Genomic DNA, 24,728 nt, shown 5'->3' on the forward strand with positions numbered 1-24,728 from the left:
ATTCCAAATTTCTAAATAGGTCCCCACTTTAGTAAAGTAAAAATGACAGATGCAGAGACCAAGAACCAGGAGCTCGACCTGGAACCTTAAGAGGAATATAGCTATGACCAATTAAAGAGACTCTGCAAGCTGTACCACATTGGTACTGGAAAAAGTCCAAGTGCAGAGAAGTTTGGGTTTCTGGTGGCCCAGCACGAAAAAGATAATTCCCCAGATGAAGAAGATGATGATGCATCTGTGGTGGGTGAAGAACTTCTTGTGGATAATGGGGGTGAGGGTGGTTCCTCTTCTACCAGAAGCACTAGAGCACCATCAGAAACAGGCCTGGACATTGCCAGGCTGACCAAGAGACTGGCCTTAAGAGAGTCATCCTTTGGAAATAGAGAAAACCATCTCTGGTGGCAGCATACAAGTATTGAGGGAGAAATCCTTCAACATCAAGAGCCCAAAGGGAGTTGTTCCTACCTTCATTGAAGGGGATGATGTAGTCAAATGGTTTTCTGCCTTTGAAAGAGTATGTATTGGGTGGGAAATTGAGAGCAAACATCGGGGCACACTGTTGTGGGAGTTATTCTCAGGAAAGTGCATGGATAGCCTCCTGACACTGAATGAGGCAGATTCTAAATCCTATGACATCATGAAGGGTACCCTGATGGAGGGTTTTGGCTTTACAACTGAAGAGTGCCAAATGAAGTTCCGGGGGGCTCGAAAAACCCAGAGCCAAACTTGGGTAGACTTTGTGGACTATTCAGTAAACATGGGTGGCTGGTTAGCCGGAAACAAGGTGCAACATCATGATGGGCTGTATAACCTGTTAATGAAGGAGCATCTGCTGGGTAATTGTTTCAATGATAGGATACATCAACATCTGGTAGACCTAGGTCCACTGTACCCTCAATTGGGGAGGAAGGCAGACCATTGGGTCAAGACAAGGATGACCAAAACTACCACTGGTGGGGGAGACCAAAAGAAAGAGGTCAAAAAGCCCCACAAATAAAAGATGGGAGCCAAAACAAAAATAATAAAGAGTCTCCACAAACCTGTACAGGAGGGTGGGCCCAGAGATTCCTCACATACTAGGGGTGGGAACAAAGGTAGATCCCAGCAAGGCTTGGTGCCATGACTGCAAAACTAAAGGGCACCAAACTGGAGACTCTAGCTGTAAAAACGAAAATAATGCCTCTATTCAACCTGCAGTAAATGCAGTTGCCAGTCTCCAGATGGTATCAGAGTTGTGGCCTGACCATGTCAGTGACCCCACAAAGGCAACATTGGTCACTAAGGGTAGGGTAGAATTATCCTATGCAGTCTGGCCAAGTAATATGCAAAAATATAGACTCCACCATCTGATTAATGGGGAGAAGGTAGAAGCACTGAGGGACAAAGGAGCTAGTGTTGCCATTGTAGCTCAGCACTTGGTTCACTCAAATCAGTTCCTGGTAGGGAAGTCTTAGGGAATGTCAGTGGTACCCACAGGGTTTACTGGGAGGAGAGGCTCCTGTACACTGAGGCCAGAGATCTCAAACCTGGTGCAACCAGGAGGATGGTAGTGCCCCAGCAGTTCAGAGAATTTGTCCTCACTCTAGCCCATGACATTCCTCTAGATGGTCACCCCCCCTTGCCAATCCCTACTTTTGGCGAGAGCAATGGCGGGAAAATACACAAAGGGTAGGAGGCATGGCCCCACCTGGCATGCACCACCCCTAAAGTGTTGCCTGCGAGGTGGGCGCTCTATTTCACTTTCCTCCATCTTGGATGGAGGAAAAATAGCTAACCAGGAATAGGGAAATGACCCCTCCCCACAGGAAGTGGTCACTTAGAGGGTGTAGCCACCCTAACGAAGATGGGCCCATTGGTCACTACCAAGTTCCCCCTAAAACGCCCACTAAATACAGTATTTAGTGGGCATCCCTAGACCCGGAAATCAGATTCGACGGACAAAAGAAGACCAGCACCAAGAAGATCAAATGCACAAGACTATGGACCTGCTGCAACCAAGAAAAGGCGCCAAACCCTGCCTGCTGCACCCAAGGACCTGACAATCGATGCTGAGGAGCTGCTGGACAACTGGAAAAACTCTAAAGCACCCCAGAGGACATCCAAGCTTCGAAAATCGCCACAGAACTCCCTCCAGAGTGAAGGTACCACTCTACAACACCAAGAACCCAGTAAGCCAGTGAAGGGCAATGACCAGCTGCTTACTCCCGAACCGGACACCGCAGATGGACAAAACTGCACATCGACAATCTCAAGGGCAAACCCTGCTTGTGTGCCAAGTTTGGTGGCACTGCACGCTCCAGTGGTCAAAACATACCAATACCCTGGGTATTTGTCAGCCAGTGTCAGACACTGAGAAAAACAGCCCGTCTGGGACTGAAAAGGGACCAGGCGGAAGCCCCAGTCAAGGGACTACAGGAACATCCCAGACCTCCTGCCAGAGTGCCCCCATTGTCCTGCAAACGACCCTTCAACCAACTTAAGTCCTGCTTCTGAGGGCATCCTTGTGCACAGCTCCTGGTTCACTGACTCGCTCTGCACCTGGCCGCCCACTGCCCTTCACCGAAGAACCTGCTGTGCCCTAAGGGTCCCCCACCCCTTGCGACTTCGATACTCCAAAGGGTTCCCAAAAGAACCATCTTTAAATTTACCTGTGCAGTGCTTTTCCAAGTGGTTCCCGCAAGGGCCCTGCACCAGCTTCATCGCTGCTCTCTGCCGGAACCGGAGAGCAGCCTAAACTTCTCCAGCTGGCACAGTGTGCCCACTGACGATCTCGACCAACCAAAAAGAACTTGGTAAACCAATAGAACGATTTTATATGTATTTTTAAAGGTGATCTTCCATTGATTCCTATGGTGCGTAATTACACACAAAAAGACTATTTTTATTAAACTTAAAAAATTCATATCTCGAAAATTACTTAACCAATTGTGATAATCTTGGTCTTGCAAATGACATAAAAATCTGAAGTATTTTTATAAATTAGTCTCGAGTTATTCCTTTGAGTGTGTGAGTTGCAAGGTTGATGATGTGAGTACAACAAATGCTTTGCACTTCTCCAAGATTGGCCTAACTGCTCGACCAAGCTACCTTATAAATTAGAGCATTAGGTGATCTAGTTTTTATCCCTGTAAAGCAAAGTGTGGTTGCGTGACCCCCAGCACAGTGTGCCTAGCTTTCCACACTAGACAAAGGGCCAGCCTCCTACAATTCTGCTTAGACCCTATGGGTGATTAGCCACACTTTACAAATCCATGATTGATTGATCAAATAATCAAGACAATAATTAAACAACACTGCATTAGCTTTCCCTGTACATCCGAGTGACGTTTTACCATTCGCTTCACTAAAGGCACTCTCTCATCTTGATAATTTCATGCAAAGGAAATACAACGTAACTCAAATCACATTGAATTTCAACCAAGACCCTACAGGTTTCTCACCCTCCGGGCCATCTACAACTATTTATCAGCCTTTGCTGTATCTAGTGATTTTCAAATTGTTTTTAATGTTAGTGTTCTGAATCTAGTTTGCAAAATAGAAAAAAAAGAATGTGGAATGATCTAGTCATAGGTATTATCAACAGGAATCCCAGGAGGGAAAACATTCCCCATTCGATCACCAACATAACCAGAAATGCTCAAATGCAAGTGGTCTAAATGCAGTGTATGTAGTAAATCAGAATATTAACACTCACCATGCAGGGGTTGTGAAACAATCCTGGACAAACACTGGACCATCATCTCATTAGAGGTCTTAAAAAAATAAAATAAAATGAACAAAAAGGGGCAATAGTCAATCAGGCATTATATGCATATATGGATTGTGGACAAGTTAAACCAAGTCACTTCATAGACCAACTCATCCCAACCTTAAAACATCAATGGCCAATCCAAAGGTTGTAACATTGCCTACAACCATTCACAACTCTCGCTCAAGTTTGTGACTGTCTCCCAACTCATATGACAATCTTTCATTATAAATACAAACTCTTCACAGATATCTAAGCAATCACAGGATCAAGTCACGTCAGCCTTCTCGTTCACAATTGCCACAACCAAGCTGTAGACCTGCAACATCACTGGAAATAGCCCAGCAAAAACGAGTGAAACTTTGATTGTTTTCACATTTTTTATTTCTTCCGATGACTCTGGAGAGCGCACATAGATGGCCACTTGGGCTAGCCATAGCAGACTCCATGACTTTTAGAAATGATCCACTTCCACCTCATTTATCCACAGTTGGCCTTATAACCATGATGATTACCTCTATCTGACCCCACAATGCCTTAACGAGTTTTACCGCTATGCCTTTCTCATTAATTTTGTTTGGTTCTATGTTTTACCTCCAATTTACTCCACAATCTGAAAGCCTACTAGAAGTGCTCCACTTTTTAAATGTGTTGTGGTGAAGTTCAGGCAGGCCTAAAAAATCATAAATATTTTACCAGACCTGTGGGTCGAGTAACATGAATAATTTACTCAACCACAAATGTAATGTATTTGACCCATAAACCGGTCTCAAATTTTGTGATCTTAATCAAATATTTTAGTTTACAGTCATCTTTTTCTTCACTGTCACATATGAGTGTACCTTCAAATATATGAGCACAGCATTTCTGCTGCAAAAAAAAATCTTTGTTTGATTAAATAGACCAAAAGTTTGCTCCATGTATAAAAAGAAACCAGCCTCCATGTAGGGGACACATGATCAATTACTTGTCTCTTAGTTTACGAGTAACATTGCTACCGGAGCAGGAGTGTTTCTAAGTTTATGTTTAAACACTCACTTTAAATAAATATATTACTAAAGCATGATGTAGTCGCGTACTGTCATTTACAAACAGAAAGTTCCCAAGAAATGTTCAAAAACCTTCTCACTAACTTGCAGCTTTACTGATAAAACTATATAATGTGTTAACACACTGTGAAAATCGGGTTTCAGAAAACATATTTATTCTTTGCACATCACCAATTAAAATGTTATGATTTGTTTTAATCCTATTTGTAGAAAATGTCTCTTTTTGCAGGGTTATCCCCAAACTTTTTGCCTTCTTCCTCCTATTTTTTCAGATCTGCTTTTGCTGGTTCATTGTCTCTGCGCACCTTACCACTGCGGATCAGTGCTAAAGTGCAAGTGCTCTCTATTTAAATTGTATTGGTGATTAGTGTAGGAAGCTGGCCTGGTGTGTGGTGATTATCTATGGTATTATCTCTTTATACCAGGTCCAGGTATCCCCTATTAGAGAGGTGTAGTCAGGGTCTAGAGGCCAGGCTCTCTAGAGGTAGCTTTGGATGAGCAGCCAAGGCTTATCTAGGAGACATGCAAAGCTCATGCAATACCACTTACAGTCACACAGCACTAGCACACACGAAAGAACCACACAGTGTTACAAAAATAAAGGTACTTTATTTTAGTGACACCAATACTAAAATACAATGTAGGCAGTACTCTATTAACAGGTGAGTAAACACACTAATATGTACACCTTAGTTGTCAGGAATGAGCATAGAAAGTGATAGAAAACAGTGGAATAGCAATAGACAATAGTTACTGTAGGGGGAGCTCAAACCACATACTAAAAAAATTTATTGCAAATGAGGGACCCCCACTCAGGTAAGTGGAATCTGTAGAGGGGAGCTGGAGGAACCAGGAATACCAAATGGTAAGTATCAGAGTGACCCCCGTGACCAGAAGAGACGAGGTAAGTAACAGTTTTTTCCCAAACCCACAGAGAAACCTTGGAAAAGGACTGTGCAAGACCAAAGCAAGACTGCAAGAAAGAGAAGATGGATCCAGACAGAAGAGGACCTGCAAATGAAGGGGAGCAAGTCCACTTCCAATTGGAAAGTCCAGTTGGAGCAGGAGCCACTACCCACCCCTTCTGGAGTTGCAAGACCAGGTCGGCGGTGAGGACCAGAAGTCGGCTATGCAGCACAGCATCAGAGGAAGAGTTCCAGAAGTGATGCAGTCGATGTCCCACCTCAGAAGAAGAGTTGAAGTCAGTCACTGGTGTGGAAAAACCACCAACAAGCCTTGGAAAAGGCAAAAGTTGCAGAAGAAAATTTGCAGAGATCCTGGGGACGAAAAAGGTCTGAGGAGGCTCAACCCATGAAGGGAAGTCCCAGCCATCCCCAGCAGTCAGGAGAGCAAGAAGTGGTGGATGCAGCCCCCACATGAAACTCACAGGCAACAGGAGTCACAGTGAGGCCCACTCAGCACACCTGGAAGAGTCCCACGTCGCAGGAGCAGCAGGCAGGAGACCACGCATTGCAGGAAAGTACTGGAGGCCAGGGCTACACAGAGCCTGAATATCCCTCAAAAGAAGAGCCAACAAGCCTTGTAGCTGCAAGAGTCGTGGTGCACATTGGTACCGTCCTGCAAGGATAGGCAAAGACCCGTCCTGCAAGGAGAGGCAAAGACTCACCACCTCAAAGTTGGACAGCTGGTAGAGGGGACCAAGGGGACCACTCAAGATCACCACCTGTGTTGCAGGATACAAGGAGAGTTGCAGAGGAGAGGATCCATGAGGCCGATCGTTGTTGCAGTTGGTGCCTGCGGATGCAGGATAGTGACTCCTTCACTCCAAGGGAGATTCCTTTTTGCTTCTTGGGGCAGACTGAAGACTTATCGCCCTCAGAGGATGCACAGCCAAGGAAATGGTACAGTTGCTGGAAGGAGCCGGAGAAACAATGCTGCACGGTGAAGTTGTCGCTGGAGCTGCAGATTGTAGGGTCCTGTGAAGTCCAGTTGTGGTTCTACTGGATCCTACTGGAATCTTGCACGTCAAATCTGAGGACCCACCCAAGAGGGAGACCCTATATGGCCCCGGAAAGGGGATTGGTCACATAGCCAAGTGACCATCTATCAGAAGGCTAGCCATTTACTGGGCTAGGGAGGGGTAGCCTCCCTGTGTCACTAGACTGCTTTGAAGGCCAGGTGTGATGCCCTCCTTCCATGATCAGGTTTGCACTAGTCTGGGGGCCACTGGTCCCAGCTCTGGCATGAAACACACGAAGGAAAGGGGAGTGACCACACCCCTGTCCAACTCCACCACTAGGGTAGTGCCCAGAGATCCACCAGGTGGCCACTTAGTTCTGCTATCTTGGAACCAAGATGTGCAGGGGCCTCTGGGAACATCTAACTGGGTAGGCCCGGTAGCTGGCATCAGTGACCCTCCTGATAGGTGGTCACCCCAGAAAGTGACCAAACCCCCTTTTTGGGCTATTTAGGGACTTCCTTGAGGGTGGGTCCCCAGATTCGTTCTGCAAATTACTGCAAGTAACACTCTGCAAGACATCTGCTCGTGGCTTCTGGAACTGCTGTAGGGCTACAGAGGAACCGTACAAGACTGCACTGCCTGAGAAAACTTCTCTTTGTAACATTGTTTCTGTGGCTCCTGTCAGCATTCTGCAACATCTCCACAGCTGTGCATCCTCTGGGGTCGGTAAGACTTTCACTGTACCGAGAAACAAGAAAGAATCTCCCTTGGAGTGAAGGAGTCACTCTCCTGCATCCGCAGGCACATAAGGCAACAACATCCGGTTGGTGGGATCTTCTTGTCTGTCGGATCTGCAAGGATTCACCAGCACAGGTAGTGGTTCTGATGGATCACCTGGGTCCTCTCTGCCTTCTGTCCAACGTGGGAGATGTGCGCCCTTGTCTCTACCACTGGGACAGAATCCCTGTGCATTGCGACTGTTGCACCAACCAAGGCTTGTCGACTCCTGCTCTTAGGGATCTTCAGGCTCCAAGTAGTCCCGGTCCACAGCACTCTACCTCTGCAAGGACAGTGTCCTCTCTGCAGCGCCAGCAATGTGGGACTACTCTTCATGTGTGCTGACTGGGCCTCACTGCAACTTACTGAGCCTCCTGCCAGAGGGTTGCTGATGTGGGGGCTCTGACTGCTTCTTCTGGAGTTCCTGCATCCTGAGGGTCAGCCCAGACTCCCCTCCAAGGGTCATGTGCCCCAAGACCTTGCTGTTCCTCCACAACTCTGCAGAACCTCCAACAGCTCATTTTGCATTTGCCTGTGGTTGTTGGTGGGCCTCCTGACCACTGACCTATCTGTAATCTGGCGACCATCGAGGGACAGCTCGATGGCGACCTAATGGACCCTCTTCAGCTCTTGGACTACGAAGCTGGACTTCATACATCACCAATGAACCGCATCTTCTGTTACAAATGGGTGGGCATTGCCTCCTGCCCAACCTGGACACTTTTGCATGGACTGGACTGTCCCCTTCTTTTGCAGGTCCTCCTCGCCTGGGATCCATCCTTGGGTTCCACCGGCCTGGTCCTGTTTCTGCATTTCTTCAACCACAACGTCCCCGTGTTAGCCTATGGGAGGACAGGGTAACTAACCTCTCTGCTCCCGGCCGCTGGGGATCTTCTAGGTACTTACGTTTTGGGGTCCACTCTTCCCCAGCCCTTAGCCACCTACTCCATACACTCTGGTGGGGGACACCCTTTTGCGGTCCATTTTTTTAGTATATGGTTTAGCCCCCTATAGGCCTCTTGCTAATTTATTATTTTTCTGAGTACTTACTAGTGTATATTCTGTGTGTTCATACCTCCAGAGGGATGTATACCAATGATAGTCTATTTGGTGTGCCTATAATAAACTACCTTTATTTTTGTAACACTGTGTGGTTCCTTTCATGTGTGATAAGTTACTGTGTGACTAGTGTGGTATTGCAAGTGGGTCCCATGCCTTTTAGATAAGTCTTGGCTGCTCACCACAGCTACCCTAGAAAGCCCTGACTGCCTAGACACTGTAATCCTATCTGATCAGGGTTGCCTGGACCCAGTATAAGGTGTGAACACCATAGGTGCCCACCACACACTGAGCCAGCTTCCTACAAAGATTTGTTAAGGAGACACCTTCATGTGCCAAGACCATCCAATATTCAAAGGTTCCCTGCAATCCAGCCAGCCTGGAAGAAAGATCAAGACTACACATGTTGCCCAGGTTGTGGAGATGCATCACTCTTTCCCACTTAAACCTGTGAGCTTGCATGGATCCATTCTGTTGGTATGGCCGAGGCTGCCTTTGCTCAGTATTCAGGGTACCTTTAAGTCCAGAATCTTAACACCCCTGACATAGGTTCTGATCCTATTGACTGGAGAGAGCCACCCTGAATTCAGAACCATTTGGAGACATCATCCTAGCCCTTATAATTCCAGCAATAACAAGGTTTACAGTCTCTCTTGCTCACTTAACAATCTAGTCCAGTTTTAAGAGGAAACAGGTGAAACCTTGGGATGCAGTGAGTGCACTCACCACAGGAACATGTTCAACATGACCAGTAGTTTCAATAAGCATGCCCTTATGAGGTTTGGTATGTCCTCGCTACAGCATAGTGGTACTCTCCCGCTACTACAACTGTCATCATTAGAAACTAGGATGCCAGTTGGATCTGTAAATGGTCCCAAAAACATTAAGATGGTGTCTCACAATTATACCAGCCCAGGCAGTGATCTCCCCATACTGAAATCCAAATCTCAGTCTTCTAAAAAATGTGCAGAGGAGTGCTCCTTTTGTTTGACCACCAGCCCTTCTTCTCTTCTAATAGATACCTTTCTTTTTTTTAATTACCCAAGAAGCAGACATGAGGAGAGAGGCTTTTTCTTTTAAGATGAAAGCAAGCTGTAAAGACATGGAGAGCGAGACCCAACAACAGTGCCATGATGGCACGACAATCCACCCCCATGCTCGAATTGCCCACCTTGTTTACCTAATAGGCCTTAAGATTCAGGTGACAACCATGAAGGCCTGAGGCACAACTCAGTAGAATTTGTGCAATGGCTCTGAAGGTGATATTTGCACCCACCCTTACTGATGGCCAGGACACCAGAAAGTTGTTTGCTTTCAAGACTATGACTATGAAATCAAATATCAATGACTGGCTCAACAGGTCAGGTGTGGGGGATACAGAACTGTTGCTTGGCTCAAATTCATTTTTAATCTGTAAGCTGACCATGGCCTCTTTGGAACTAGATGGCTATGGAGGTGTTTACAGATGGCCTTTAGACCACATGACTATTTTAAAATACGTTTCTAACTTTATGGCTGTCTGCAAGCCAAGTGAGTGCCTCCATGATTATCAGGGCTATTTGTGACTCTGTTTTTTGTATGCACATACCCATGGACATTGGGGGTTATTCACAGATGCCTCTGCCTCAAATGATATTCATGGCCAAGCCCATAACTGAAATTACACATAGTGATCTCCAAACTCTGGACCACTTACCATGACCACGGAACTGGCCATGATGCCTTTGATGCTTCAATTCAACTGTCCCTATTGTACCCATATTCTTGAAGCTTATACGTGGTATGCAAGCAGGCTCTATAAGTCTTCCATGCCCAACTCCACAACTTTGATTGGTGTTAGGTAACTCATTCTTTAATAGTCTTAGCTAATCATCAATGGTCCCTTCCCCACCTCTTGTTCAAATAAAGTTAGTTTATGTTATTAGTCTGGATAGCATAAGTTCTCACCTCTTTCACCACCTTTCTGAGTGATGTTTTCACATCATCTTTATTAGAAACATGCTCCAAATCTTCCCAAGGATAGGCCTGTGAAGCCAGAGAAAGTAAATGTCAATAAAGAAAACATGAATGCAAATAACTAATGAGGGGACTGTTTGTAGTGAGAGCTAATACATGCTTTAAAATGGGTAGAAGTGGTAAAACAGGGATTTAGACATATATAGGGAAATATGACAATGCAGAAGTAGTAGTTCTATTGAAGAAGTGGGAACCAGAAAAACAGTGGGGGAGTGCAATAAAAGTGAGAGCAGGATCAAACAACATTGATAACGATGCCTAAAGGCAGGAAAGTATATGAACACTCAAACCCTGCTCATATATTTTCTTTTTACATAGGAAGAGGTGAGACAGTTTTTAAACATAGTTTTCATGTTATGTTATATTGAATTCGTGGAGTGCTTTACAACCCAGTCAGGCATTCTGGTGAGGGAGAACGTAAATATGTTTTCATAGCATTCCACAATGCAAGAGAGTTACGTATGAACTGAAGTGAATACCCACCTTTCAGAATTTTCCTGGTCGTGTGAACTCTAAGACAATGATGTAAGAAAAAAGGTCAAGTGGACACATTTCAGAAATATGGTTTGAAGGAGAAGAGGTCTCCAATCATGCATGTTTTGACATTATGCAATGTAATTTCTGCAGCGCTGTTGTGGCAAATCATCTGACTGAGTAAAATCACAGTAGCTATTTTGGACCCTCTTAATTCAAAACTGGGAAGTCTTTAATAAATTCCCAGAGCCAATCACAGGAAGTATAGGAGTTGCATATTTAGGGAGGTCCAAAATATTTAAAGAGACATCTCAACGTTCGCCCCTTTGCACTATGCTAATTACTTTGGCAATAAAGATCTTTCTTTTATACACAACTACTCCAAGATGTCTTATAATTTCTGAAACTATATGACAGGATTACAGTGAGGGAGGCTGATAGCTCTCAGACAATAGGAGGACTGTGAGACCAAAAATAATCACCTTATACTTTGGCAACTAACAACATGAAGCCTAAACCTTCAATTAGGCCATATTTTCAGCCTGTCAAACCTGTTTAGAGAGCATTAACCACTGGTGTCCTGAGGGTCATTCCTAATATGGATCTCAAACTAGGTCAAGTACACCTCTTCCACACTTGACTCAGGGTAGCAAAGGTGAGTAATTTAAGGTTCCATACGGTGGTAATGTGAGGGGAAAGAACTCAGAATTCACCGTCACTGAACAGATACAATACAAACTGTCCAGCCCAGTGCTTACTTTCATTAAAAAAAAAAAGTGATTTCATTTCACAACAAAACAAAATATTACAATCCCCAACAATGGTTCAGCTAATGGGTTGCAACATCATCTATGTGTTCTAGTGAAGTGTTACGGGTGCAATGGTGCCCTCCCCCCTCAAACACAAATATAAGCACTGATTAGGCAAAGGTGCTTTTCACTACCAATGGCCCCAGTGGACAGTTCGTAAGTCAGTAAGTGAGTCAACAGTCTTTACCACCAGAGAGTTCATACTGGTAAAGGTTAGCTTTCTAGCATCAAATGTAACCTTTTTTTTTTTTAAATAAAACATTTTATTTATTTTCCAAAGTTGACAAAGATCGACATGTAACACAACTTCGGCTACAAGGGCCACCCGTTCGAGTGCTAGGCAAAGAGCATAGTAACAAAGTAAAAACAGTGAGCTAGATGTCTTCCCGGTCTGCAATCCCTTACAGAATTGTAGACAGAGCCAAAAAGAGTCTGTTATGAGCATTATGCTTCCATATCATTCCAAGGGGCCTCTGTAATGGGTCCAGGGCGGCCACATGTGCTCAAATTTCTGCAGGACCTCCCCCCCATGCTTTATACACCAATTTCTCTATTGTCGCACGGTGGTCCATCTCCTGATCCGTTCTTGCAATGGTGGTACCCTCTCATCCCTCCAATGCCTTGTTAGATCCCTCTTGGCCACCATACATAACGTGGCAATATGTACTCACGGTGCTCCCCCAGGGAGTCAATAATCCCCAACAGCACAACCTTGGGGTCCACTGTAAGCGGTTGTCCAACCACCCACCCAATCCAGTTGGTAACTTTCCTTCAGTAACCCTGGGCTACCAGGCAAACCCATAGAACATGGTAAATTAATAGAGCCAAGGAGTGGCTGTACCTAAGACATTCGGTCCCCGGAACATGGCCGATCCTTCAGAGCCTCTCAGGGGAGTAATAGAACTGGAAGTACTTGAACTGGATCAAGGAAAACGCATGGATGTTGCAAAAATTCCAGGAGTCATTTTTGCCTCCAACCACTCATCCTCATCAAGAGGCCCCACTTCGTGCAAATTTCACCTTTACACAAATAAGAACGTGTATTTTAGATCACAAGAGTTCAGTCTGGAATCACCTGCTCAACCTAGTAATCGATTGGTGGCCTTGGTTGGTTCAGTCAGTAACCTTACACACTCAATGCCAACATCAGTGACAGGGGGCCATGAACTTTGGTATCACTCCTGCTTGGTTACCGGTGTTGAGCGCGTGGCCGACCTGCTCTCCAAGCACTTGTCTTGCTTCACAAGGCATTCTTCCCTTCGACAATTACAGCCTCTGATCTGGAGCAGACAGGCACTCATCTTTGGAATTTCCAACCTTTAGAACAATGCAGGCGGAACCTTATCTTTGCAAATTGTGGCCTACGGACTGGTACAGAGGGTGATTGTTTTTAATTAGAACCTCCAGGCCTGAGAAGTTAGGTGCTGGCCTTCAGATGGTGCGCTCGCCGGTGAGCACCTTGAGGAAGCAGTGGCAACACCAGCCCTTCGGTGTCTGTGGTAGCAATGCAAATATAGGACAACAATGATCTGAGGCTTAGCTTCTTCTACAGCTCACTACAGGAATTGTAGTGGGAGATGCCTCAGGACCAGGGACAACAGCAGCTTCCCTATCTGAAGAAAGTCGGCTACATCTGGGTGTTTCACATGCCAGAATTCTCCTATTAGGCAGTCTCTCCTCCTGCAGAGTGAGGGACTCTTTGTCCCTCTCTGAAAATGCAGACAGGCATCTAGGTAAATCCTCAGCTTCTCCAGCAAGGTGCAGACTTTAGGTGATATAATCTCACCTCAGGGAGACTGATTGTTATGCAGATGCTAGTACTGGTCACACAGCAGTTTTTTGAGTGTTCTGTGAGGCACTCCCCTTTCTTGGGCAAGAGGGACTTGGAACTGGCATCAAGTGGGGTGGTTTTTATGTGCGCTTTCAATACAGAGGATGTGGATCCACTGTTTAAAGTCCTAGAAATGGTTTCGGGTGGTTACCTTTCAAATGTAATTAATTGGCTGTGGCTCACACACAGCCTTTCTGCTAGGTGATGTCTCTCACATCAGGTAGCAATGAAGCTGTCTCCAACCGGGAGTAACCAAAACAAGGCCAGATGTAGTTTGAGATCTCTCGTGCAAGGTGATGGCTCTCACATCAGGTAGCAATGAAGCTGTCTCCATGCAGAAATATCCAAAACAAGGACATGATGAAGTTTGAGATCTCTTAACTTGGTTGCCATCTGCCTTCCAGAAGCAGTAAACAGGGACAGACCCTGCTTAGAAAATCCTTCACCTTTAACAACAGGAAAAACACCCTGACATCTACTATCTTCCGTCACTACAGTTTCTGGGTCTCCACCCTATAGTCACAGAAATGCAGTCAATGCACTTCCAATGTCTAGGAAAGCTATTTCTACCCTCTAACTTATGCAATGCTATACCAGAGGCCATCCAAAATAGATCCCACTGCTCTCAGTACTTAAGACTCTCACCATACAGAGTCTTACTAGCATATATATGCTACACATACACTACACATACATGCACACAAAACGGCAATGCAAGGATCTGGAAGGATCACAGTAATGTGGGACTTTACATGAGTGAAGTCAGTAGATTGCACTCTAATCAGACATAAAAAGGAGTACCCAAAACCCTATATTTCACATAACATGGCACACTGCCATCCCTACTTAAAGTGACCAATCCAGGACTTGGACAGTAGTCCCATGTCGGTTGGTGCACCCATCCAGGTCACAGAACATGTTCTGGACTTCATGCTGCATAGGACAGAATTAGACCTTCATACACAGGCTAGATTAACTTGGCTTCAGGGCTAACAAAAAAGCCAGGATATTAGTTCCACATGCAGTTGAACACTCAGGGTAGGGACACACACACATATTCTTTGTGGGGGCATTCCTGTCTCAACACAGTCCATATCTCTGAATTATGCTCAACAGTGGCTGGGTGTAGATGTTAAAAATACAGGATATACAATTCTGAAACCTGTGGGAACCTCAGATAAGAGGTCAGGCAGAATAAGGTAAACGTACTACTACCAAGGCATGATCAGTCAAGGACATACACAAGCTCACCTCATCCCTTATATTTCTATAACACTGAGTGATGGAACGTGTCATGTGGGGCTAAATGTGTACAGTGTCGAAGATGTTAATCAAGGTCATCAGATGCTGTCTTGAATATGCTGCTCATTTTAGAGAATTAATGGAAAACCAGTTACTTAATCAGCTTGTACTACGGTTATTAGAAACAACAGAACTAGCTCTTTCAATGTTCTGTCTTGTTGTCTTCTAAGTGATGCAAGTGGAAAGTGTCTGGAAAGGAATGCAAAAGAAATAAAGAGTAAGACGAAGAATGAAGTGGCAGTATGAAGTGATCAGAAGACAGGGTAAATGCGAAAAGACACAAAGAGTCTGTGCAATAGGAAGCAGCGGGGAAAAGCATGAAATAGACACTGATTAAGAGTTTGGCGGATGGGTTAGTCCATCACAAGCAAGATGAATATTTCGTCTGTCACATTACACGTGTCATTGGATAGAATGCACTTGTAATACGGCAGACTGGATATCTGCCATGTTTGTGACAGAGTAACCCATCCGCCAAACTCTAATCAGGCCCATAATAAGGAAGGGGTAGAGAAAGTCTGTAACAAGAAGGAAGTGCGGGAAATACTCTGCTTGAGGTGAGAGTACAGATAAATCAGAGTGAGAAAGATATAGTTGATTTAATACAAAGAAGAGGCTTTCCAGGTAAGGCCCAGAGACCGAGATCTTTAATGTACACTTAGTGTAACTGGGGTGATTTGGGGTCAAGGACAACATCTTGAAGCACAAGTTATGTTATGCCATGCAGAACTCATGATCACCCAGGAGGGTATCCTGGCACTCAATCTGTGTGCGTCTAACCACACCTACGGCCAAGAGGGACTACTCAAAAAGCCAGGTATTCAGCTTCCTGTGGAATTCAAGAACTGAGGAGGATACTCTTATGTGTAGTGGCAGGTTGTTCCACGCTTTAGGAATGATGAAGGAGAAGACTCGACTGCAAAATATGGCTTTCCATATGCATGGGATTTGTTCCAGCAGGAGTCCGGATGCGTGGAGATGTCTGGAAAGTTTGTGAAAGCAGATGCAATATGCTTAGTCAGTGTTATGTAGTGCCTTGAAAGTGTGGATGAGGAGTCTAAATTGTGCTTATTTGTGAATGGGGAGCCAGTAGAGCTCCTTCAGGTGTGGTATGATGTGAGTGTGGGGTTAGAGGGAACGAGGGATTCTAGCTATCGACTCCTGAACGGTGTGCAGCCTGCTGGTTGCTCTTTTGTTGAACCCAGCATAGAGAGTATTCCTTTAGTCAAGCTTGCTTGTGACCAGGGCATGAGTGACAGTTTTCCAGGTGCTGATTGGGAGCCATTTGTCAACATTCTTCTATACAAAGCCATGCTTCCTTCATAGGTACTCCCACATTTAACAGTGTTTAAATAGTGATTTGCAGGGCTTCCAATTCAGGAAACAATACTTCTAGAACTGTAGATCAAGCAACTTAATGAAGTTGCTAGATGCAGAAATTCTTTAATTGATGTTGTTATTTTATTACACTAGTAAAATATCTGTTTTATATACAGGATTTTAAATTTAGTTCAAAATTATTTGTTTTTAGTTGTTAGCCATGCTATACATCTCACTGTCTTAGGTTCAACACCATACGTCCAGAACCTATATTTTAATCTCACTTGCCCTCTCTTACCCTCCATTCCCTTCAACCCTGTTCCTTCAGGACCATGCCAACACCACACCGGCACCAATTAAGTCAACTTTGGCCCACCATTGTCTTGTAGTCCATACCAATCAGCCATACATTCTACAGAATTATTTCATACATATTTTTCATTATGTAAAGTATTAGAGCTATGATATTAGAACTAGGATGGAATCAGATCCAGTAGGATACTTGGAAATGCCCCAAATCTGTCATCATTTCAAGTGCGACACTGACATATGACTAAATCTGCCCTACCCCAGACACTTTTCAGAGGAGATCATTATATTGAAAGTTCCCCCACATTACTAATTGTTCAGTTATTAGTATGACGTGATTGATACTGAGCAAGCCAGACTATCATATTAGGGCCCCATCTGCCATGTAACTGGTCCTTGTCCACTGCCTTATTGGCATTTTATAGAATGTCCTGGTAGGTTAGTACTATCAGATTAGTTCTGCTTTAAGTCAGTCAGATACATTACAGCCACTTCAGACCTTTTTAGTGAGCAGCACATTCCTCCATAGGGCTTGTAGTTTTGCTTTTTTTTCCATTAAACGTGTGGTCCCCAAAGTCTCAGAATGTGGAGTGGAGGTGGCTAATAAGCAAGGATTAGCTGCAAGTATTGCATCTGACAAAAGAACATATATGGGATTTTCCAGAAATCTTCTAACTTTTCAGAACCAGTTTAGGGACAGGTGGTTGCACATGCAATAAAATAGAAATTATATTATTTGCAAGACAAATCAAAGAGGTATTTTCTAAGAAGATGCAGAGCATTAGTTAAATGATACATAAATGATAACTCTGAACACTGCATTTCAATATTTTATTCCTTGGACTACTAAAATTTCTTATCAGCACATTCAAAACAAACATGCACAGAAGCAATCAGAACTAGGTCACGGACAGCTGGTTCACAAATGGATTAGGCCTGCTGACAGACAATACTGGTTGTATGTAATTTCATAGAAAAACAATTTCATGGAATATCTCTACTGAGACACCGTTTCGCCTCAACTGTTTCGTGGAAATTGGTAGAATAAATGGCATTTACCATTTCATAGAAACAAGTAATAGAATGCTTTTATTTTTTAAATTGGCTTTTGCATGTTTATTTTTTAAGGTGTAAACGCAATTGTACTGGCTTTTCAGAAACATTTTTGTCAGGAGGTATTTATTTCTGCGCTATACTTCATGGGATATTATTTCGGATGTTTATCTTTTACATTGTCAAAACCTTGGTTTGAATGTTTTTAATTCTCTGATCCATTGCCACTCAGTCCTGAGCTCTGTTGCTGTTTGGTTTTCTTGCACAAGTGAAAACAATAAAATGATCTCTCATCACACCTAAATACCATCCATTCCTGACTCGCTCACAACCCGTAAACACCAACCATCCCTACTCCTCAAAAACCCCTTACCATGACCAAACTACACCCATCACTGACCCCTCAAGTTCACCAAACCCTGAACCCTAAATTTCCTAACCTTAAATTTCACCCATCCCTGGAACCTACACTCCTCAGTGCCCCTAAACTCAATCCATTCCTGAACCTTAACCACTTTCTATGCCTAAACCTCACCCATCCCTGAACTTTAAACCTTTGCACACCACTAAACTCCATCTATCCCTGAACCTTAAAAAAACCTTCACTCCCCATCCCCAACTCCTAAAAAGCCCTCACCACCCCAACACTCCATCCACCATTGAACCCTAAAAACCTTTTCTACATCTACACCTCACCCATCCAGGAAACCTTAAAACCCCTCAACACCCTAATCTCCACTCTTTCTGAACTCTAAAACTGTCAATAAACTCCACTCACATTGGACCCATAAGGCCCCCAGCTCCCTAAACTCTTCCCATTATTGAACCTTAAAATTCCTCAAGAGTCCTCAAATCTAACCATCAGTGGTCTCTGAAAATCCTTCAAAGCCCCTACACTACACACATCCATGAACCCTAAAAAGCCCTCATCAGCCCTTAACTTATCTTTGAACCCTAGTCAGAGTCCGCAGCCAGCTACCATCTTCAGACTGCAGTGTTTCCAAACATGGACATCTTGCTTTACATCATGAATTCATGGTCTTGAGGCTGAACAATGTGCAACACTAACAATTTCATTGTCCTTGGCTGTTGCAGACAGTTTGACATCCAACTGCATGCCTTTATTTTGTCTTTGAAAAGTAATCATATTGCATCAGATGTCCAATGCCTTCAATTGCTTAATAGCTGTAATTGGGTTAAACATGAAACCATTTGCCTGTCTCGCTATGCCTTTAATCACATAGTATACTTTTTCCTGACTAACAAGTTAGGACCTTGCTTCCATCAGATAAATGTCAAATCTTCTTCTAGGTGTTTCAACAGTGTAGAAGACTTGAGGGAGTGACTGTGAATGTTCTTCACAGGTAACCATGTTGTGACTCTCTTCCATTTAATATCCAGGAGGTGAACCATCTTCATTTTCATGAAGTAATTAGGATGCACCTGATCAACCAATGATCCTTTTGCATCAGCGGTTTGCAAGAGTTGATGTATCTTTTTATACATACTTATGTAGTTGTTTTCATCATTGTGCAACAATGTGCATTATATTCACCATGTCATTTGATATTATGCTTTTAGTTCACGTACTAATGTCTTTTTTCATAGGTTGTTCTTATGAGAAAGCATAACAGCTTTAGGCTTTTATTTGAGTGTAAGGGACCTCTCGGCATACATCACGCTCATGAAGTTTATTCTTCTAAAAACAGTTTGGGAAGTATATAACAGCTGTTCACTGCTCTCCCAACAAGAGAGATCAGAGACTCAATAGCATTTCGGACAGCAAAGCATGTCTCATAATGTTTCTTCTCGTACAGACATAACACAGCCTTCTCTTGCAGACAAGCCTGCAAACTGGGCAACCATAAAACAAGTAAAGGGATGAATCAGTGTTGATTCTATTATTATAATGAAGCTCACTAAAACAAAAATAAAAAAGTATATCAAATGCTGCAGATTTTTATATTTACAATTTCTGTTAACACAATTGCTACAATTTTACTGACTTGCAATTATTTTCAATCATTTATTCTGCACTAAACTGACTTAGGATACAGTATTTAAAAATAATAGTGTGGATTTCCTGTATGTGTGCTCCAATGGCGAAAGTTTACCAGAATTCACAACAATTATCCAGTAAATACTCCTGACAGTCTCTGATGGTGTAAAATGCTCAATACACAATAACTCCAGATAAGCTGTAGGAGATGTGTGTCCCATAACTTGACTATTCTTTCAGTCTAGAACTAGTAAGTTCTATTAAACTAATGCTGGTAAAAAACTAACACCGAAAAGATGGTTATGAAAATGCACAATTTACGGTTCCAGTTAGTATAATATAATGAGTCACATTGTACCAACTTTTGTACATTGTCTGAGTGGTGTCATGTGAAAGTGCAACTGACCAACTCAAAAGGCAGAATTACACAGTGCCTAACTGACAACAATGGACTGTGATTAGGCAAGACTTAGCTCTACTCAAGACTAGCATCCATCCTGGTGCTCAATTAGATGGAGTCTGTTTGAAGCAACATTCCCTTTGAGGTCACTGAGAGTACAAAGCTATCAAAATCCATCAGTCTAACTACCTCGCCTGATATCACCCCCCTTTGTCAGACGTGTCACAACCACAGCACCAATGATCTGGGCCTAAATATTCCATACTCTAGGAAGCCAAAATCTATGATCATGACTCACAAGTCCGCTCTGAATCAATAAGGTTGGTAAATCGAAAACCATTAACTGAGTCAATAAGGTTGGTCAATCGAAAACTATAGACTTAGTCAATAAGGTTGGTAAATCAAAACCTAATGACTGTTGCTTACAGAAACAGATTAGATTTTTTTGTTGAAATGTGACACTGACTTTGTCAGTTTAGACTTTATCCAAAGTTGTAACTTTATTTAAAAACTTAAGCCTTACCTGAAGCTTTGCCTGTGTAAATGCCTAAAGAACGAGTTACTTACCTTCGGTAACGACTTTTCTGGTGGATACATTAGCTACCTGTGGATTCCTCACCTCATGAATACTCCCATGGCGCCAGCATTCGACGGAAATCTTCTTACTAGTCTCTGCACGTCGACGAGGACGTCACTGTCTCGCACGCGACGCCGTCTGACGTCATACAGGCAATAAGAGGTCCTCGACGACGTGCGGACGTCAGTACCAATCATTTTTTACGTGCATGAGAACAACCAGGCAATGCAATGAAAGAACAAAGCAACATCCATTATATTGTAAAAATACACCACATTGTATGAATAACTGTAAATGTTTTTATGTACATATATATATATATATATATATATAAAACTCTCTCTTTTAAAAAATATACACACACCAAGTATATACATAAAGATATATACACATATACCTATATATATATAAATATATTATATATATACATCTATTGCACCCTCAAAGACCAAGAGGAGCGCACTCAAGGATTACTTGGCAAGACCATAAAGGCAACGGGGAGGCGGGTGGGACCGTGAGGAATCCACAGGTAGCTAATGTATCCACCAGAAAAGTCGTTACCGAAGGTAAGTAACTCGTTCTTCTGATGGATACAACTACCTGTGGATTCCTCACCTGATGAATAGAGTCCCAAAGCAGTACCACGCCCGGCGGTGGGTGCCTAAATGGTCAAACCAAGAAATCCTGCAGCACTGACCGTGCAAAATGGCCGTCCCTTCTAACCTCAGAATCCAAACAGTAATGTTTTGCAAAAGTGTGAAGGGACGACCAAGTTGCGGCCTTGCAGATGTCGACCACAGGAACACCTCTGGCTAAGGCCGAAGTGGCCGACTTAGCTCTGGTGGAATGAGCTCTAATGCCCTCAGGAGGATCCTTCTTTGCCAAAGAGTAACATATTTTAATGCAAAGAACAACCCACCTGGATAGTGTTCTCTTGTGGACTGCCTTTCCTCTCCTCTTGCCCACGTATCCAATAAACAGCTGATCCTCCAGCCTGAAATCCTTTGTTCTATCGATAAAGAAGCTCAACGCTCTCTTTGGGTCCAGACGGTGCAGTCTTTCTTCCTCTTTGGAAGGATGAGGCGGAGGATAGAACGTGGACAAAGTAATTGCCTGAGCCAAATGGAAGGGTGAAACAACCTTCGGGAGGAAAGCAGCCTTGGTCCTCAACACCACCTTATCCCCATAAAAAGTTGTATAAGGGGGTTTTACTGATAAGGACTGCAACTCACTCACTCTCCTTGCTGATGTTATAGCTATCAGGAAGACTGTTTTTAAAACCAAATACCTCAAGGTGCAAGAATGCATAGGTTCAAAAGGGGACCCCATAAGGAAAGTCAGGACTAAGGACAAATCCCATTGCGGCATAACGAATGGCTTTGGAGGATATTGATTTAGAAGACCTTTCAAGAATCTGATAACAATAGGGGATTTAAATAAAGATGGTTGGTCTGGAAGACATATGAAGGCTGACAAGGCCGATAAATAACCTTTAATGGTAGCCACTGCACAACCTTTCTGCGCCAGAGATAGAGCAAAAGACAAAACGTCCGATAGATGAGCATGTAAAGGATCAATCTGCCTCTCTCCACACCACGCAACAAATTTAGACCACCTATTAGCGTAGATAGATTTAGTGGAGTGTCGCCTGGCCGCTAATATAACATCCACTACCTCAGGCGGGAGAGAGAAGGAACTCAGGTTGCCCCGTTCAATCTCCAGGCATGTAGGTGCAGACTCTGGAGGTTGGGGTGTAGAACCTGCCCCTGCGACTGTGAGAGGAGGTCTGCCCTGAAAGGGAGACGGAGCGGCGGGCACGTTGAGAGTTGGAGAAGGTCGGAGTACCACACCCTCCTTGGCCAATCCGGAGCTATTAAGATTACTAGAGCCCGGTCTTGGCGAATCTTCCTCAATACTCGAGGAATCAAGGGTATGGGAGGAAACGCGTAAAGCAACTGGCCGCACCAGGTCATTTGAAACGCATCCCCCAACGCTTCCTGCATCGGATACTGAAGGCTGCAGAACAACGGACAATGCGCGTTCTCTCGAGTGGCGAACAGATCTACCCGAGGAAACCCCCACTTCTGGAAGATTAAACGGACTTGATCTGGATGGAGACGCCACTCGTGGTCTGCCGAGAAGTGGCGACTGAGACTGTCCGCACGCACGTTCAAGACTCCGGCCAGATGGTTTGCTATCAAGCAAATCCGATGGTCCTTTGCCCAGGACCATAGTCGAAGAGCTTCTCTGCAGAGAAGGTACGACCCCACTCCTCCCTGCTTGTTTATGTACCACATCGTGGTAGTATTGTCCGTTAGGACCTGTACCGACTGACCACGAAGGGAAGGGAGGAAGGCCTTGAGAGCCAGACGTACAGCCCGTAACTCTAACAGATTGATGTGAAAAATCTGTTCCTCTGGAGACCAAAGACCTTTGATCTCCAGATCCCCCAGATGAGCTCCCCACCCTAGAGTGGAAGCATCCGTTATGACTGTGGCCACTGGTGGCGACTGCTGGAACGGCTTTCCTTGTGAAAGATTGTTGCTTGCAATCCACCACTTCAAATCCACAGCAGCATCTCTGGAGATCTTGACAGTACCCTCTAGATCCCCTCTGTGTTGAGACCACTGCCTTCGGAGGCACCACTGAAGAGCCCTCATGTGCCAGCGAGCATGCGTGACCAACAGAATGCAGGAGGCAAAAAGACCGAGCAGACGAAGGACCTTGAGGACTGGAACTACCGCTCCATTTCGAAACATTGGAACCAAATCCTGAATATCTTGAATCCGCTGAGGCGGAGGAAAGGCCCGACCCAATGTTGTATCCAGTACTGCCCCTATGAACAGGAGGCGCTGAGAGGGCTCTAGGTGAGATTTGGGCTCGTTCACCGAAAAGCCCAGGTCGAACAACAACTGGGTTGTTGACTGCAGATGACGCAACACAAGCTCCGGGGACTTGGCTTTGATCAACCAATCGTCCAAGTAAGGGAATACTGCTATCCCCTTCCTTCTGAGCTCTGCCGCAACCACCGACATCACCTTCGTGAAGACTCGAGGTGCTGAAGTAAGACCAAACGGAAGGACCGCAAACTGGTAGTGTTGCGATCCCACCACAAACCGGAGATACTTCCTGTGTGACTTGAGTATCGGGATATGAAAGTAAGCATCCTGCAAGTCGACAGACACCATCCAGTCTTCCATGTTCAACGCCAAAAGCACCTGTGCTAGGGTCAGCATCTTGAACTTTTCCTGCTTGAGGAACCAATTCAAGATCCTCAGGTCCAGAATTGGTCTCAAACGACCATCCTTCTTGGGAATCAGGAAATACCTTGAGTAAACTCCTTGACCCCTTTCCTGCTCCGGGACCAACTCCACCGCGCCCTTTAAAAGGAGGACTTCTACCTCCTGTTCTAGCAACAGGAGGTGTTCTTGTGAACAATACGAAGGGCGGGGCGGGATGAGGGGCGGAAACTCCCGAAAGGGAAGGGTGTAGCCTTTTCCCACAACACTGAGAACCCAAGTGTCCGACGTAACAGTCTCCCATTTGGTGAGAAAATGCTGTAATCTTCCCCCTACAGGAGAGGAGTGAGTGGGAAATGGTGGAAGCCTAAGGCTGCTTCCCCTGCTGCACCCCGCCAGAGGATGAGGAAGAGGCAGAGTGCTGCTGAGAGGCTCCCCTGGTGCGGACCCTACCCCTCCCCCTAAAAGATCTATAGGGATGGGAAGAGGCAGGTTGCTGATATATTCCCCGAAAGGAAGAGGAGTAAGAGCCACGCCCAAATCCACGAAACCTCCTGAAGAATCTGGAAGAGGCCGTGGAAGAAGGAGCTTGGAGTCCCAACGACTTAGCCGTGGCCCTGCTCTCCTTAAAACGTTCCAAGGCCGAATCAGCCTTAGCCCCAAACAGTTTGTCCCCATCAAACGGGAGATCCAACAATGTGGACTGTACATCTGCCGAAAAGCCCGAGTTACGGAGCCAGGCCTGTCTCCTTTCCACCACAGTTGTGCCCATTGCTCTGGCTACCGAGTCGGTGGTATCCAGTCCCGTCTGGATAATTTGGGTCGCAGCAGCCTGGGCATCAGAG

At 44.6% G+C, this 24,728-nt stretch overlaps 1 protein-coding gene across 1 annotated transcript in view; it reads right to left on the minus strand.

Moving 5' to 3' along the window:
* Positions 1-24,728, minus strand: part of MTCH1 (mitochondrial carrier 1) — a 215,093-nt gene that overhangs the window by 157,991 nt on the left and 32,374 nt on the right. Inside the window, exons 4-5 of the mRNA XM_069238748.1 lie at positions 10,502-10,579; positions 3,695-3,752 (exon numbers count right to left, since the gene is read on the minus strand). Coding sequence (XP_069094849.1) covers positions 3,695-3,752; positions 10,502-10,579 — 136 coding nt within the window. The remainder of the gene's footprint in view (positions 1-3,694; positions 3,753-10,501; positions 10,580-24,728) is intronic.

The sequence above is a fragment of the Pleurodeles waltl genome, chromosome 6 (assembly GCF_031143425.1).
Source record: "Pleurodeles waltl isolate 20211129_DDA chromosome 6, aPleWal1.hap1.20221129, whole genome shotgun sequence".
Lineage (NCBI taxonomy): Eukaryota > Metazoa > Chordata > Amphibia > Caudata > Salamandridae > Pleurodeles > Pleurodeles waltl.